Source organism: Puntigrus tetrazona, chromosome 16 (genome assembly GCF_018831695.1).
Source record: "Puntigrus tetrazona isolate hp1 chromosome 16, ASM1883169v1, whole genome shotgun sequence".
Lineage (NCBI taxonomy): Eukaryota > Metazoa > Chordata > Actinopteri > Cypriniformes > Cyprinidae > Puntigrus > Puntigrus tetrazona.
This window is the reverse complement of record NC_056714.1, coordinates 20,139,393-20,155,008: the sequence shown is the minus strand read 5'-3', so window position 1 is coordinate 20,155,008 and position 15,616 is coordinate 20,139,393. Positions and strand designations below refer to the sequence as shown.

General features: G+C 35.5%; 1 protein-coding gene across 1 annotated transcript; it reads left to right on the top strand.

Moving 5' to 3' along the window:
* Positions 1 to 360: 360 nt before the first annotated feature.
* On the top strand, positions 361 to 15,597 carry rundc3b (RUN domain containing 3b). Its single transcript, XM_043261110.1, has 11 exons — positions 361 to 555; positions 3,711 to 3,826; positions 4,731 to 4,864; positions 5,967 to 6,052; positions 6,511 to 6,600; positions 6,878 to 6,958; positions 7,069 to 7,240; positions 7,856 to 8,013; positions 11,172 to 11,318; positions 11,741 to 11,868; positions 12,938 to 15,597. Exons 1-11 carry the CDS (start codon positions 461 to 463, stop codon positions 13,081 to 13,083), a joined length of 1,353 nt encoding a protein of 450 aa, XP_043117045.1. The 5' UTR covers positions 361 to 460; the 3' UTR covers positions 13,084 to 15,597.
* Positions 15,598 to 15,616: the final 19 nt, after the last annotated feature.

The following is a 15,616-nucleotide window of genomic DNA, read 5'->3' as shown; positions in this document are numbered from 1 at the left end:
TGTAATCGATTCATACGTTAATCTGTTACATACAAAAATTGGTTTCTATCAGTAAATTGTATATCTACCTCATCAATTTCTATAAAACACATTTTCCGTAACGTCGTTTAGCAATCGGTGATTGGTTAATCCTAATCAGCGCTGAGAAAAGTAACAGGAAGCATGTGACAACACTGTCTTTTTTCAGACGCAATATTAATTACAAATTAGTACTGATTAAATAACACACACACATACATATATGTAAAATCAAATTAAAATGAAAACCTCAAACGAGGAGTTAAAATAAAATAATTATTTTCCAAACCCTCTCAAACCACGCCCATTTTATACACCCATTTCATGCTAATAGCCTTTCCACTCGCTTATTCCATTTCTATGGCTCCAGTGAGAGTCAGTCAGCTGGAGACTGATCCAAAGCATCAGAAGAGAAAAAGACGTGAGGAAATAAACGGTTATCATGGCATCGTTAAATCTCGGCTTCAACGGGGCTCGCAAAAAAGCGGTAGCTCGCATCAGAGCCGTGGAGAGGAGGAATCTGATCACCGTGTGCAGGTAAAAATCTGACTACACATTCATCATCATCACTGCAGCACACCGGCGCGCGGGACATGTGTGGCGGTGATGTCATAGTTATTTTTTAGCAAGTTAGTTTTTTTGTGAAATGCTGATGCCGGAGCAGGGGAGACGAGATGCTGTACGTGTGCTGCACGCAGAAGCGCTGATCTGAGATCTGTCATCACAGCATCACGTCATGTAGATGGAGCCCTTAAAAAAAGTACAGTGGTGATAGCTAATGAATGATTCATGCAACATGGCATTAACATTGTTCTCCAAGGCATGCCAAACATTTTGGCTTTTCTATGGTGTTTTTTTTTTTTTAATGGTAGGATCATGGCTCATGCCACTCATATAAAAAACAAAGACAACGTTCGGACATATAATATTCTTGCCCCATTTAATGCATTTTTTGTTATAAATATATTTTTACATTGTTTATATTAGAAAAACTTATTGCTGGTTAAGAGTGAGCCTCAACAATGATTTTAACTAGGGAATGAATAGTTGAAATACGCAATACCTTGAAAACTTTTGACCCATTCTGTGTTGTACATATTGCATTGCTGAGAAATCTAGCAGGCCTATCTCTTTCCTGAAGTGGATACGGTACGTCTTGTTTTAGCTGCATGATTTGCTACATTTGCCAAAATGTGCAGTATACAGCCGGATCAACACTGTATCCCAAAATGGAGCAGACTAAATTTGACCTTCTGTTTAGTGTGTATCAGATTTATTTTCGGATAAAATTTTGATGCGTGCAACCTTTTAAAACGGTTAGTTATTTATCGTTGCATACAATGCTTTTTTACATGTTGCAATGCAGCATATATTGCAAAATATGCGACTTTGGCTCACTGGAAAAAACATGATTTGTGAACTAATAGATTTTATTTTGGCATTACTGATGTAGTAAACTTGCTCGGAAGACCACCTGATACAGCAATGCAATGCAAGTCTTGTAAATAGTATGAATCGTGACAAAATTGTTCAAAGACTTGGCATTGTTCCTTTAGCGAATGCATTTTTGATCAAAGACTCAAGATAAAATAGCATGGTTTATCTAATGTTTGCTTTGGTTAACGCTATCAGTTATGTTTAGCTTAGGAGCTCAATCTCAAGGTTTGACATAGCTTTTCTTTCTCTTTTTGTGATAAAACTGTGCACTTTTGTGTCGTTCCCTGGACATTTCATTTCGAAATGCACAACCTGCAAGAAGCAACATAATAAAGCATGGGTTAACCTGTTAAACCGTGCTTTTTTTTGGTGCCACTCGCTGGAATATGATTAATTACATTAATATGTGTAATTAGTCAGTGCCACAAAGGCCACGTTTGAAGCAGGAAAAGCGTCTGTCTGAACACAAATGAATGTCATACCCATGAGGAGGCACAGCAGGAATCAGCCAATCAAAAGGCTTCGAGTATGACGTGTCCACACATATACGATCACAGTAAGACAGATTTTTACTGTGTGTGTCTGAGGTAGAAAGAACAGAGGCACAGATAAGCAAAATCCATTTCCTCTCATGTTTATCCTGTGATATCTGATCCAGAGTTCATTCAGGACTGAAATAAATCACTGCAGGTCTTTTTGTCTTTGGGTGATAACACGGTCTGTGACGTTCAGGGAATCATGAAAGAACGCTCACTATTTGTCAGAAAGCCTTGAATTAAGATATTTGATTGTAATCAGAATAATTGCTCTAGATCAATGCTCCTAAATTGATCACTTCAAAGAAGTTCAGAGAATTTGGGACATTCTCAACTAAAATGTCAGGCTGGTTTAATCTAGGTGAGATGGCACAGGATGGCTTTCTTCAGAAATTACATTTTAGGAGATGGTTTTATGAGGATCAGATTTAATATAGTCAATGTGACCTTTCATCAGGCTATTTTAAAGTCATTTTGCAACTCTATCAGTGCCACAAAATACTGTGTATCGCTAAACAATTCAAGCAGTAATATGATAATTGGTTCCACATGACCTCATGACTTTGCATACATTTTGCCATAATCAGATATATTTTATTGTAGTGTGATTAATATACAGTTTTACTGTCTATTCATATTTTTTCTCATTTTAATCTTTATTTACGTTATAGTAATTTTGTTCTCTGTATTTGTCATTTTTACATTTATATATATATATATATATATATATATATATATATATATATATATATATATATATATATATATATATATATATATATATATATATATATATATATATATATATTTTTTTTCATTTTTATTAAATTTTTAAGTTTTAGTCATTTTATTACTTAGCTGACAAGATAACATTTCTCTTTTTTCAAGGTTGTAACCTAATATTTATATTTTATTTTTATTTAGATTATTTCAATTACCAAAATATTAATACAAGGGTGTATTTTAACATCCCAAAAAACACACGCACAAACATAAAGGTGTTTGCAAATCCTTGGCATATAATGCTGCTGTGCATTTCATAGTAGTTTTGAGTTATAAGTTACTTAACATGATATTTAACCGTTACTCTTTATTCTTTAAGTTATTCTTTTTTCCCCCCACATTTGCTCCGTGTGTTTTAGAAAGGAAATGTCAGAAGTGAAATTATCTCTGAAATGACATTTGCATGAAGGCTGCTGGGTATTTGGAAGTCATGAGGAGACACATAAAAGCAGGAGCTGCCGATAATGAAAAGGACAGTCATTTATGCCATAATTACATTTGATGAGACCATAATAAACCGCACTAATGGTGCTCCACGAAACACAAGACATCTCCTTTTGACTATAAGTCGTTTAGTTCTAAGTTTTAGTTTAGGGTTTTTACAGAATACAGTAGATGTCCATCTGTCTCCTTGCTGAACTGAGATTTATGGTTTTGTTTGTTTGTGTCCAAATAGCAGCATAGTTATTGTTAACTAGAACTAAAAAATTGAAATTATCTAATTTGTAAATATTATAAATTGACCCAAATTAGAACAAAAGGAAATTATTTGAGCATTAAATTTTATTTAATGCGTTTGGAGATGCATACAAATATGACCAAATCTTTGCAGAACTAAAGCTTGTCAGTGTTTAACTGAAATGTTTGCGTGTTTAAACTGTACCGTGTAGATTTCTCCGCGCTCATGATCGTGATGGTGTGTGTTTGAGTGTGCAGGTTCTCAGTGAAGACCCTCATCGATCGCTCGTGCTTTGAGACGATAGACGACACATCTGCTGAGTTCATCAACTTTGTCTCCATTCTAGAACATATTCTCAGCCATAGACTGAAAGGTGAGGAAGAAAACAAACACGCTGTCCTGTTTCACTTTGAAATTGTAAACAGCATTTCATCTTTATCTGAGCAGAACATTTTTAGCAAACCGACCTGGATTTCATAATAAATCCTCAATGTGTGCGAGCACAGCAAAACACCTGTATTATTTAATATTTGAATAGGGCATTTACATTTTAATGTACTGTAGAAAAAACAGCCTGCTGCTTCTTAGAGCGAGGATGCTCATTAAACTATACACGCACACACACACACACACACACACACACACACACACACACACACACACACACACACATATTTAAATGCATGTGTGTGTTTTAATATATGCATTTTATAATATATTATGCATATAATACAAAAAACAACAACATGTATAACCGACGGAGGCTTAGAGAACAAATAAACTGACATGTTCTCTGATTAACTGTTAAAGTGAGCTATGAAGGAAGCTTCACACACCATTACATAGTGATGCTAAAAGACCTACACACACACACACACACACACACACTCCAGCTGCTGTAATGAGGTATAAATACAGCACTGAGTAACTCATTTTGGGTTCGAAAAGCTCAGACGACTCGCAGCTTGATAAAACAGCCCTCACGCTCACTTACATATCGCTGTTTTTCAGCCTTTCAGCAATATTTGATCTCTCCATGTTTATGTATGTGCTCTGAAACCGCTTAAAAGCAAGAAATCCCCGCGGAGCTCGTCACTTGTCGGATTCAGCCCTTTCAATTACTAGCTCGGATATTTGCCCGCAGTGTCACTCACTGCACAAAAACATAGCACAGCTGATTGTTTTTCCGCAAGAGTTTTGCATCTGAATGAATACAGAGCTCTTCTTAGGGAATCAAATGGCTTTTACACTGCATCGTGTGTGTTTTCCCGCTGTAGGTCAGGTCAGCTGGTTTGGCTACGAGAGCCCGCGCAGTTTCTGGGATTACTTGCGTGTGGCATGCAGTAAAGTCCCTCACAGCTGCATCCACAGCATCGAGAACATGGAGAACGTCCGCAGCTCTAGAGCGAAGGTCAGGACACACGTCTATTTATATACAATTGTAGTATTTATTATTGTATCAACTTAACCTTTTTATATCTCAGTTTACATTACAATTTTCGTTTAAGTTTTAGCAATTGCGTTGCATGCATTTGTCATTAAAATTGTATATATATATATCTCATTTAGCTTAAATTTGTTAGCTTTGATGTATATTTTATTTAAATTTTAGTCATTTTTGTACATCAAATTATTTTATTTTTTTAGTTAGTTGTGACATTGCAACATTTCTAAATGTCAGCTTTAGCTTTTATTTTTTTATTTAATTTATTTCCATTTAAGTTTTTGTGTTAATTTGAGTTTGTTTTAGAACCTTTATGTGCTTTTATTGTTATTATTTTTAAATATTTTAATGAACTAATTCATTATATATTCATTATATATTCATTCAATATTTGTTGCTGTAATGAGGTATAAATATAGACTCATTTTGGGTTTGAAAAAACTTGATGAAACAGCTCTCACACTCACTTACATATCACTGTTTTTCAGCCTTTCAGCAATATTTGATTAGCTTTAATTTATATTTTATTTAAGTTAAATTATTTTATTTGATTAGTTTATTAGTATCAGCTTTTAATATAATGTTTTGTTTTTGTGTTAATTTTAGTTTGTTTTAGAACCTTTATGTGCTTTTATTGTTATTACTTTTAAACAAAAAAAAAATTATTAACTAATTCATATCAATTTAAGTAATTTTAGTAATTAATTTTATTTTAGTTAGTTGCTGATGCAGCATTTAAAATGTTTTTTTTATCCTAATATATATATATATAGTTACATGTCGTATGTATTTTTTTGTATTTTAAATAGTTTTTAATTGTATTAAATAACAACTCTGGTTTGCTGTAAAATTTCACCATGCTATCATGAAATATAAATGGGACATTTTGTGACAGAGGAAACTCCCAGATCAGACTTGTCCTGTTTAGATGTGCTATGGTCATCCGTCTCAGATGATTCGATCACAAGCGGTCAGCTAATACAGAAAGCCGGCTCAAACGCTGTGTTGTTACTTCAGTGTTGAAGGCTTTAGTGGTTGACAGGTAAGAGCATCTCGTTCTTTCTCTCAGGGTCGTGCCTGGATAAGAGTGGCGTTAATGGAGAAGCGTTTGTCTGAATACATCTCTGCAGCTCTGAGAGACTTCAAAACTACAAGGTATCTTTCCTCAGCACTCAGGCACACACTGAGACTCTTATATTTGATTGCGGGTTGATTGTGGTCAAATCTTTTTATGGGTCTCTGTTGTCAGCCTCTCCACAGCACAGATTGTTTAAACGGCACCATACGACATATTTAGCCAAATCTTTATGATTCTTTCATGTATACCAGTTTAATATATAGAGGCATTTAAAAGAAAGCCATTTATAGCTTGACTTCTTCAAAAGTCACTGAGGTACTTTGAAAATATTCCTTTTTTGAGCAGTACGACGTGTCAAGGTCTAGATGAACTTTTACAGTTTATTTATATGATGGCAATGTTGCATTTTCCCCGTGATCCTGCAGAAATCATATAGATATTCTGCTCAGGAAACATTTATTATGATCAATGCTGAAAACAGTTGCGCTAATTGTCCTTCTCTGGTCTTCATCAGTTTTGTGTGTTTGTTCGCCAGGAGGTTTTATGAGGAGGGGGCTGTTGTTCTGGGTGAGGAGGCGGGGCTTCTGGCAGACACTCTGATTGGACTGAATGCCATTGACTTCAGGTACATTCATGTTCATTCACTTCCTTTCTGTGGGTGGCAGTGACATTCAGCTGTGCCACAGCGGGACAGGATGCTGATCATTCATTATATGGGTGGTGCTTTAAAAACACCTGCTGGCGTGAGCCCCCAACACACACACACAAATATAGATGCTGAGAACAGCCTCTGTATTATTTTGTAGGATAGTCACTTCCTATAACGTTCTGCCACGGTAACATTCTCCTCACATAAAGTACATTTGTTTGCTTATGCTGAAATTTTCATTCTTGATTGACAGTTTCTGCCTGAAAGGGGAGGGGCTTGATGAGAGCTGTCCCGTCGTCATTGACTACACACCGTACCTTAAATTCACACAAACGTAAGAGCACTACACAAAAGCGTAGACATGTAAACATGCTGGCTTTGTGAACATGCTTTAAGCCTTCCTAATGCACGAGACTGAATATTCCACGTGTGTGCGTGCTGTAGTTCTGACAGCATTAGCAGCGATGAGGAGGAAATGAGAACACTGGGCAGCAGCGGCAGTGAAGCAGGCACTCCAGAATCCCACATGGCTGCCAGTCTGATGGCCGATCAGAGCACCTGGTACAGCAAGAGCAAAAGACTAGAGCAGAAATACAGAGTCGTGCTGGAACAGAAGGTGAGAACGGCTACTAATTGTACTGTTTCTGTGTTTGGTGTACAGTTTGCTGAGTGATATACAATTCTTACATTTTTCCTTTATTATTCCTTTATTCCTTTAAGTATTCTTATTTTCTAATAATTTTTTATAATTTTTTTAATGTCTTTCTTTACTAATTCAACCACAAAAATGCTAAATTATATAAAATGTAAAAATTCTACTTTAAATCAGTCATGCTGCATGCTGTTTACATGCGTTTTTAAATAGTTTTATAAAATATATCTATATATATATATATATATATATATATATATATATATATATATATATATATATATATATATATATATATATATATATATATATATATATATATATATATTCAGTAATTAGTGTACTAGTTTCCCTGTCATGTGAATTAAATTGAGTGGTAATACTTTCTACATCAGTGATTCTCAGTGCTCCTGAGTGTGTCATATTGTCAGTATCTAGTCTGGTACCCTCAAATCAGGTCGCGGGGTCTGTACTGATGAGTCAGTCAGGTGTGTGAGATAAGAGAGACATCCTGAGGGGACCTGGGAGCAAGACTAGAAAATACTGACACAGATCGCATAAATTATTATAATTGTTTAGGGTTATCTGGAGGAGCTGGTGCGTCTGAGGGAAGCTCAGCTCTCTGAGTCTGTCGCTCAGAATAAATCTCTACTGCAGCGACTCACAGACACCGAAATCAGCCACAAACTGGAGAAAGAGCAGCTGGAGATCATCATACTGGAGCTGCAGGATCAGCTGTAAGTTTGAACCTGTAATCATTTAGCATGTGTGCATATTATCAACTCTTTTATTTAATTTTGAAGTTAAGTTCAAGATATTTTAAGTTGTTTTTAAGTTAAAGTTTTTCATCTAATGTTTAAATTTTATTTGAACTTCATTTAGTTTTCAAAAAACATTTTTAATAGATTTAGTTAACAATAACAGCACTGCAAAAATGTAACATAATATTCTTCTCTATCATTTCAGCATCATTTAATGAATTATTGTCATCATCGTATCTTTTTAAAAAGCCAACTTTGTGAATAATACGCAAACCTGATCTATCAAATGATCTATAAATGATCTAATTTGAATAGAAACTACATTGTCTTAAAAAATGCATTAAAAGTGACAGTTCATCCAAAAATGAAAATTCTGTCATTTACTCAGACTCAAGTTGTCCCAAAACTGTATGAGTTTTTTGTTATGCTAAACACGCACACACACACACACACACACACACACACACGCACACGCACACGCACACACACACACACACACACACACACACACACACACACACACACACACACACACACACACACACATAAATAAATATTTAGCAGGATATAAGTTACCAGTTTATGACATTTTCTCCATACTCTGGAAGTAGCTACAAGCAAGTGTATGGTTACCAATATTTATCAAGCTGTATATATAAATGATGATTAAAATTTTTAGGTGAACAGCAGGTGACTCCTTGGCAGAACACTTGAACCAGATTTTGAACCTGAATTGTGATTAGTTACTGAATATGACACTGTATTTCATGCAGAAACGCTGCACACACAACTGGCAGAACTGTTTAAAACTTGCCTGTGTAAGTATGATTCATGCTCATGGAAATGTTCAGCTGCAGGAGGGGAAAGGTTAATTATCTGTGCGGTGCGGTCTCATTTATCATCTGATATCATGCTCTGTGCTGTGTAGCAGAAGAACGGTTCATCTTTAGTGTTTTCCGTGGCTGCGGAGTGTCAGTACGGATGATGTCTGAATGGTTCCTGCATCCCGAGTCGTCCGATTCGTTTCTCCTCTCATCCTGTCAGACAGCTGGAGTTCACGGTTCAACTGAGCTCTGGAGATCCGTGTGCTCGAGGAGAAGGCAGCAGCTCGACCAGAGCAGGGTTGCTATGGAGACAGACGCAAATAAGTTAATAGATGATTGCAGCATGTAAGCAGAGAGAGGATTTGATCGATGGACGGGGGAATGAATGAAAGACTAGAGGAGAGACTGATGGGCGAATGTGTTTGTTTGCAAACTACCTATCTATCAAAATCTATCAAATATATTTTATATGCATTAAATGGATCAGAAATTACAGCAAATAACTTGAAAACTCTAAAATAATTAAAAAAATAACCACCTCTTGTGTTTTGAGTTTTCTATTCGACAAAGAAAAAAATCCAGAAAAAATGGTGTTTCCACAAAAATAGCAAAACAGCAAAAACCATATAGTAGAAGGATTGTGACACTGTAGAGTGTAGCAACAATTATGAAAGTTCAGCTTTGCTATGGCAGAAATAAATAAAATTGTAAAATATATTCAAATAGAAAACAGTTCTTTTGAACTGTAATAATATTTCTCAGTATCTCTATGTTTGATCAGATATGTGCAGCCTTGCTGAGCACGAGGGACTTTTTTAAAAAACACAAAAATATGCATGCTAATATTTTATTCTGGACCTCTAGTAGATCTGGAAAGACATCGCTCACAGTCAGGTGTTTAATTGGATCATGACGGTAATTCACTGCATTGCAGAAATAGAACAGGGTCTTAAATCTGGGTCTGGCAAAGGCTGCTTGGATCTGGTTATGAAAGATAAACTTTTTAAGCTGACTTGTTTATATGTTGTTTATCTAAGTAGATACAACTACGCCTTGTGTTTGTTTCTCTGTATCAGCCGCTGCGGACCATCTGTGCGAATCAATAGAGATGTCCGTGAGTGTTCGCAGACCACTATTAGTGATTTTTCAGCTGAGCAGTCAGTTTAGAAATCCAATAGCTAAGGTTAAAGACCGTTTATGAATGAGAATATGTGACACTTAATGCTTTTTTTCAGATGTTAAGCTTTCATGTTACTTGTTGACGAAGATGGATTTCTGGGAAGGTTTGGGCAGGTATTTGTGTGACAGAAGGTTTTTTAGACAAGCCTGGTTGATTTTCCTGCACTATGGTTAAATCGGTAATCGTGATTAAAAAAAGTACAGATGGACAGCAACAAACGTTACAAAACATGGTTAGGATTTATGTTTGAATTCATTACAGCTGTCAGTGAGGAGGTTTACTTATAGATTTAGTGACAGAAAACAGCATAAGCAGCATAAGCATTTATTAGAGATAGCTAAATTTGAGTAGTTTTCAGTACATAGTTGCCAGATTGTAAAGAGATAATATAATTGGTCAGAAAATATATATTTTTTAAAGGATTAGTTCACTTCCAGAATAAACATTTCTTGATGGTTTACTAACCCACAGGTCATCCAAGATGTTTGTGCCTTTTCTTTTCAGGTGAAAAAGAAATTAAGGTTTTTGAGGAAACCATTTCATGTTTTTTTTTTTTTTTTTTTATAGTGGACTGTAATGGGTAGTTTCAGTGCAGGTCTACGTTAGACCAGCTGATTTATATACCTTTCACCCGCAGATGCTCGCCGTCACGCAGTATGTAATCATGCACACGAGGCGAAGGCACCGACCCGGCTAACATGCAAAGAAAGTCAAACACCCTTTACAAATAAAAAAAAGTTAAAATGACAATGCTGGACGATTCTGAAGTGGGAGAAAAAAAGCCAAAAGTACACAGACGAAGATCTAACCATGTGTGAATTTGTATGTAATGTGAGAAGATGCACATTCACATCACAGAGCTAGTGCAAGACGAGCATTTGTGGCTGTATATAAAGTGTTTATGATTTTTTTTTGCTACATATATAAGATCTTAGGCTGCGTGAGCCTTTTGTAGCTCCATTGGGTTTACACTTGTCTTGTAAACAAGAATCTTATGCTGCTGTTTTAGAAAGTATGGTATCACAGTAGGATTTCGTAAACCTGTCATGTGGTGGGATTTAAGCTCCTGATATCTGGCAACCCCACATACTGCTTTTTCAGCTTTTTAGCTTTTATGTTTGTTTTTCCAGGACGGTGATGAAAAACCATGACCTTCGCTCCAGACAGGAGCTTACCTCGCACCTGACCAACCAATGGCCCTCACCTGGTGCTTTGGATACCAATGCGGTTGCCTTGGATACGCTTCTGTACAGGAAACGCACAGGACCATGGGAAGAGTATGCGCTTTCTGTTTTTCTACTTTTTGAATGAATCCTCTCAGATTACACACGTCCTTATGAGATACATGCAGCTTCACACCACAACTCATCTCGTATCGGATTCCAGTCGAGTTGCTGGTGCTCAGCGAATGATCCAGGAAGCAAAAGCTCTCAGGCTCTAGTTTTAGCTCGCGTCTGCAGCTCTCAAATCACATTACAGTATTGGCATGCTTCCTACAGCAATCGCTCTCATATATTGATAACCCACAGAGGTTATTAAATGGGCTGATCTAATTGTAACCCAAACTTCAATGGTGTTTGTGATGAAAACACACGTATGCTATTTTCAGTTTCTTTATTGTATTGTTTTTGTGACAATTAAGACCATTTTTCTTTCTTGTTTTCTTTGTACATGTTTTTTTACGTGTGTGTGAGCGCAGCAAAAGCTTCCAGAGTTTGGAGCAGCTTTCTGCAGATATGAGTCTCTCTCAGATGTCTCTGGAGCCAGCACAACTGAACACACACAGTCTGGACAGCAAGGCAGGACTTACACACTGGCACAGAGAAGGTTTGTGATGCGCGCACGTGTGTGTGTGTGTGTATGTGTGTGAGTCAGCTATGGTGACATCATTCTCTGATAACCAGCTCTATTATAGATGATGTCATTTTACAATGGCCCTTACTCCACCTGAGGGTAAATAACAGCATCCTTTCCTTAATATCTGTGTTAATCTCATGAAACCCACCACAATACAAATAAAACAAATCTCAAAGGAAATAAGGCATAGTTTAAGACAGTTAGGAATTTATGTATTTATGCACCCAAATTTACATTTTTATCTATCTATCTATCTATCTATCTATCTATCTATCTATCTATCTATCTATCTATCTATCTATCTATCTAGATAGATAGATAGATTTTTTTTTTTTTTTTTTACAAATTTCTCAGAAATAAAAATTTGCATAAAGGCAGTGCAGCTGTAAACTGATGTCTGAAATGTTGTGTAAATACATATTTGTTTTCTAATGACATTTATGAGACATTTATGACATTTATTTTCAGTTATGAGAACTGAAAAGTGTAACAATGTAATAATAGTTTAAATAGTAAACAAAAACAGAAATGTGATTACATTGTTTTTTTTTTAAATGACAGTTGATCACTGATTTTAGTTTGTTCACTTATCAACATTCATCATTGAACAGTCAGGTTGAGAGCAATGCATTGTGGGGTGGGTAAAGTATCTCTAGAATTATTTTAGTATTATTTATATTCTATTATGGTACTTATTAATATTTTGAATTAGCTTATAGATAATTATATGTTTTCAGTATAATTTTATATTTAATTTTTTTAGGTTTTAGTAATTGTGTGTGTGTTTAATAGTTTTTCCCCTTTTTATTTAACTTTATTGCCGTTTTATTTTATTTTGATAATTAAAAATGTTACTTTTTCATCTAACATACATTTTAGCTTTATTTTAATTGCTCAATTTTTAATAGTTAGATTTCCAATAAAATTGCTCACATATTGTGTCTACTGCTCTGACTTTTGTCTGTTTAATAATATCATCCTCGCTCGTGTGTGAAATGATATCAGTGGGACTACTGCACGTGCGCTCGTGTTTTCACAGGGAAAGAGGATACTCCGTCTCTGAGGGGTTTGTGTGGCTCCTTAACCTCAATGGCCAGTTACAAATCTCTGGCCAGTCTGAAGTCCAGTGAGTATCTGGCCAGTCCAACAACAGACATGACCAGCCCAGGACTGACCCCATCTTGAGAGACAAGTATGGACATATAAATACGTACACAAACACCCCAACTTGTTTCAGACGGTGTGGGCTTCGAATTGCAGTGAAAAACGAAAAGCTACCTATCGGCACCGTCCTCAGAGCTTCTAAGAGACATTTCAACTAGACAAGATGAAACCCCATTTTGGTTTTTAGTTTAAATTGAAGTGCAGTTTCATTTTCAGATGTGAACATTCGGTCGCTGAAGTCCACAGCTAGCGTAAGCATTAGCATTAGCATAGTGAAGCGTAATGTATCATGATGAATGACAATCTCGACTCAGGACGTCAGTGAATTTCAGCCGTTTGTGAAATTTCGAATGTCTGCTGTTTTTTGGAAAGTCCACAGATAAAAAGGTTTTCACGGTGTTTTAGTTTTTGCTTCTGTTTCATAAAATTTGTCCTGTGTGGAATTATCCTGAATTGCTTTATTACTTTTAAATTTGATTTCATTGCATGTCTCAATATCTGATTTGGTTTTAGATTTATTGTTTAATTTATTTAATATTTTATTGTATTTTAACTTTAACTTAATTTAGTTAAATCTCTTATTTTATGTTATGTTTTCTCCTCTTAAAAACACTTTAATGTAATTATTAAATACATTCTGACCCTCTCTACACATTAAAAAAAACATGCTTAGTAAAATTAACATTTTAAACTATTTTCTGACAGCTTTCAAAAATATCAACAAACATGAAGCTGTGAAATTTCAGTAAGAAAAATATTACCAAATTATATTCATCAAGAATTATTTCAGTTGCAAACAGTGGGTGTTCCATGTCAGAATGGAAAACTGGAGCCCTAATTCTATTAAATCTCATATGATTATGACAGAAATGTTAACAACAGTACTGCTTTGTTCATATGCCACTCCATTTTTAGGGAGCGAGAGAAATATGATTTGAGATTTTTCTCTGGTGTGCTGGATGTGGATGCTGATAATCTTTTTTTTTTTTTCTTGTCTCTGGCTTTTAACTGAAGTGTTTAAGATTCACTCTGTCCTCTTTCATGGAGAGGTCTTACATATTCATCAGTTCTGTGATTTACATAATCATACAGCACTCAAACATGATTTTGCATTTTTTTTTTCCACCGTCGCTCTCAGATAGTGGCTAATGCGCACTGGAGTAAAGCATTGCCATGCATTTATATAAATAAATAAGGATGATAAATGATATGGTGCATAGTGGACTTGAAAAAGAATGTATTCACAATCAAATATCTTAGCTTAATCTGTAAACGTCTGAACTAGTCTTGTCAATTTAATGGAATTAATTATAGAAAAATACGACTGAAAAATTACTTCAGCTAATCAATTCCTCTAATCTGTATGTAAATGCTGTAATTTCCTACCTCCAGAGCAATTCACTTTGTTTTTGACTGTATGACGCTGTGGACTATAGGCCGGTGATGTTCAATGACACGGACATAAATAATTTATTGACTTCAAAGCCACTTTTTTAATGTCCATTCAATGCTTTTTTTTCATCCGCCACCATTCTCTTCATTAGAGAGCTTTTTTTTGTCGTTAATTTGATTATAAAACCAGAATGTACAATTAACGTGCAGTATTTAATTAATTTTTAATCCATTGACTGCCCTAGCCTGAACCCTTTTACTTAAAAAGAAGGATTAATTTTAGAATTAATTTGTAGAGTTGCGAAGTTCAAGTTGAATACTCCTAATACCCGATCATTCTAAAAAAGATTGCATTAAATATTGCTTGTGTGACTGGATCATAAAACAGACGCGTTTATAAAATCAGTTTAAGCTGTGGGTTCTGTATAAAAATGATTGAAAGCGATAAGAAACGTCTGATTGCTCGTGAGCATCGGTGCAGTCATAACAGAAATCCCAGGGAAACACGTAAGCAGGATTCCCTTTGTTGCCGCTCACCAGAAACAGTCTCGTCAGCTCGTACGATGCCTTGCTGGTTATCCATGTTCTTAGTGTTGGAGAATGTCTCGTCTGCCTGTGTGTGACTTCAGTTCTGTGCCGCAGAAATACACGTCTTACATGTGAAATGCATGTTTTACATTGTTCAGAGCTCGTCTTTTCAGAAGCCAGTACATCTAAATGTGCATCTCAAGGTTTTTTTTTGGAATCTCTTACAGCACTGTTTGATCTAAAATGTGCAATTAAATGTGTATAGTGGAATGAAGGAAATGCATTTCAGTATTTAAGTGTTACTTTTCAGTTTCAAGTTTTAGCCTTCACATTTGAAAAGGTAACATGTTTAAAACTTAGCAGAATTGTCGCCTTTACAGACATTTTTGAATGTATTTTCTTCCTCAATGCTTTAAAATCTGTTTTTGTGAGTTTTTGTTCATTTTCTGTTGTACGGTGACAGAAATAAATGGGGCGAGGATAACGAGGGCGCACTGAGATGAATATCATATATTCAGCTAACTATAATTTTGCCTCAATATGTTTAGTCAAAATTTAACTTCATGTCCTCATCTACGATCATGTTTTTTCAATAAATACAAACTTGTCTCATTGTCTGTGTGTGCAATGGAAT